Genomic DNA, 1,183 nt, shown 5'->3' on the forward strand with positions numbered 1-1,183 from the left:
TGATCAAGGAGAGAATCATCCATAGATTTGGTCTTCCTGAACACTTGGTTGCAGATAGAGGTACAGTATTCATGGGAAAACAAGTGGTCAATTTTGCTGCCCAACAAAACATCATTATGTCCAACTTTACTCCTTATTATGCACAAGGGAATGGCTAGGCCGAGTCCACCAATAGGACTTTGGTCAATATTATAGAGAAAATGGTGGAAAATAATCCAAGGACTTGGCACGAGTTACTCTCTGAGGCCTTATGGGCCTACAGAACTTTAAAGAAGGAAGCTACCAATATAACCCCTTATATGTTGGTATATGGACATGATCCAGTCCTACCAATGGAGGTGGCGGTGAAATCAGCAAGGATAGCAGATCAACATGGCCTCACTCCTACAGGTTATACTTAGGCTGTGTTGGTAGAACTTGAAGACTTGGATGAAGTTAGGCTCGCAGCCCTTAACCACATGTTGGTTCAGAAAAGAAGAGTTGCTAGATCTTATGACAAGCGTGTGAGAAAAAAGAGCTTTTCTGAAGGTGATTTGGTCTGGAAAGCCGTATTTCCTTTAGGAGAAAAGAATTCAAGATATGGCAAGTGGTCCCAGACCTGGGAAGGTCCCTACCAGATCGCTCAAGTCCTTAGCGGTAACGTGTATCTTTTTATGGACTTAAATGGTGGTTTGTTTAAGCATTTAACAAATGGAAAGTACTTAAAGCGTCATTATCTTACTATGTGGGAGATGAGAGATTTTGGGGAAAATCAATCTAGGTAAACCATAAAAATTTGCCAGCAAAGCCTGAACGGAGGCCATGATACCTGTTATGCAGAATTCATAAAGGCCTCAAGTTCAAGCCACTTGTCATCAAACCAAACCAGTGCCCTTGGCCATTTAAAGGAAAGTTCTACGCCAGGCACAAAAGGAACAATTTTAAAGTTATTACAGGCCCAAGTCAAAAAGAGGGAATAAGTTTGGAGGTCAAGACCTACAGAAGGCCTCCAAGACTGTTCTTGAGATTCTCCCAGGAGGTGTCAAAGCTAGCAAGCTGGACTTCAAGTGTTTCCCGTTGCCCTCGAAGATTGGGAACTATCCAGCCTTTAGCTCATCATAATACTTGGCTAGCTTCTTGGATTCCATCCGAAGTTCTTCCAGACGACCTTCAGCTTCTACCAGTTTAGTCCTAAGGTCCTGGA

At 42.8% G+C, this 1,183-nt stretch overlaps 1 protein-coding gene across 1 annotated transcript; it reads left to right on the top strand.

Moving 5' to 3' along the window:
• The first annotated feature begins 200 nt into the window (after window positions 1–200).
• On the top strand, window positions 201–764 carry LOC131328851 (uncharacterized). The gene is made up of 2 exons (XM_058361813.1): window positions 201–390; window positions 436–764. The coding sequence occupies exons 1-2, from the start codon at window positions 201–203 to the stop codon at window positions 762–764; spliced, it is 519 nt and encodes a 172-aa protein (XP_058217796.1).
• Window positions 765–1,183: the final 419 nt, after the last annotated feature.

Source organism: Rhododendron vialii, chromosome 1a (assembly GCF_030253575.1).
Source record: "Rhododendron vialii isolate Sample 1 chromosome 1a, ASM3025357v1".
Taxonomy (NCBI): domain Eukaryota; kingdom Viridiplantae; phylum Streptophyta; class Magnoliopsida; order Ericales; family Ericaceae; genus Rhododendron; species Rhododendron vialii.

Excerpts from the sequence above, each read along its gene's own strand:
- LOC131328851 (XM_058361813.1), top strand. The coding sequence starts at position 201 with ATGGTGGAAAATAATCCAAGGACTTGGCACGAGTTACTCTCTGAGGCC. Across the intron at positions 391-435 it reads ACATGGCCTCACTCCTACAG|TTAGGCTCGCAGCCCTTAAC; the intron begins GTTATACTTAGG and ends ACTTGGATGAAG.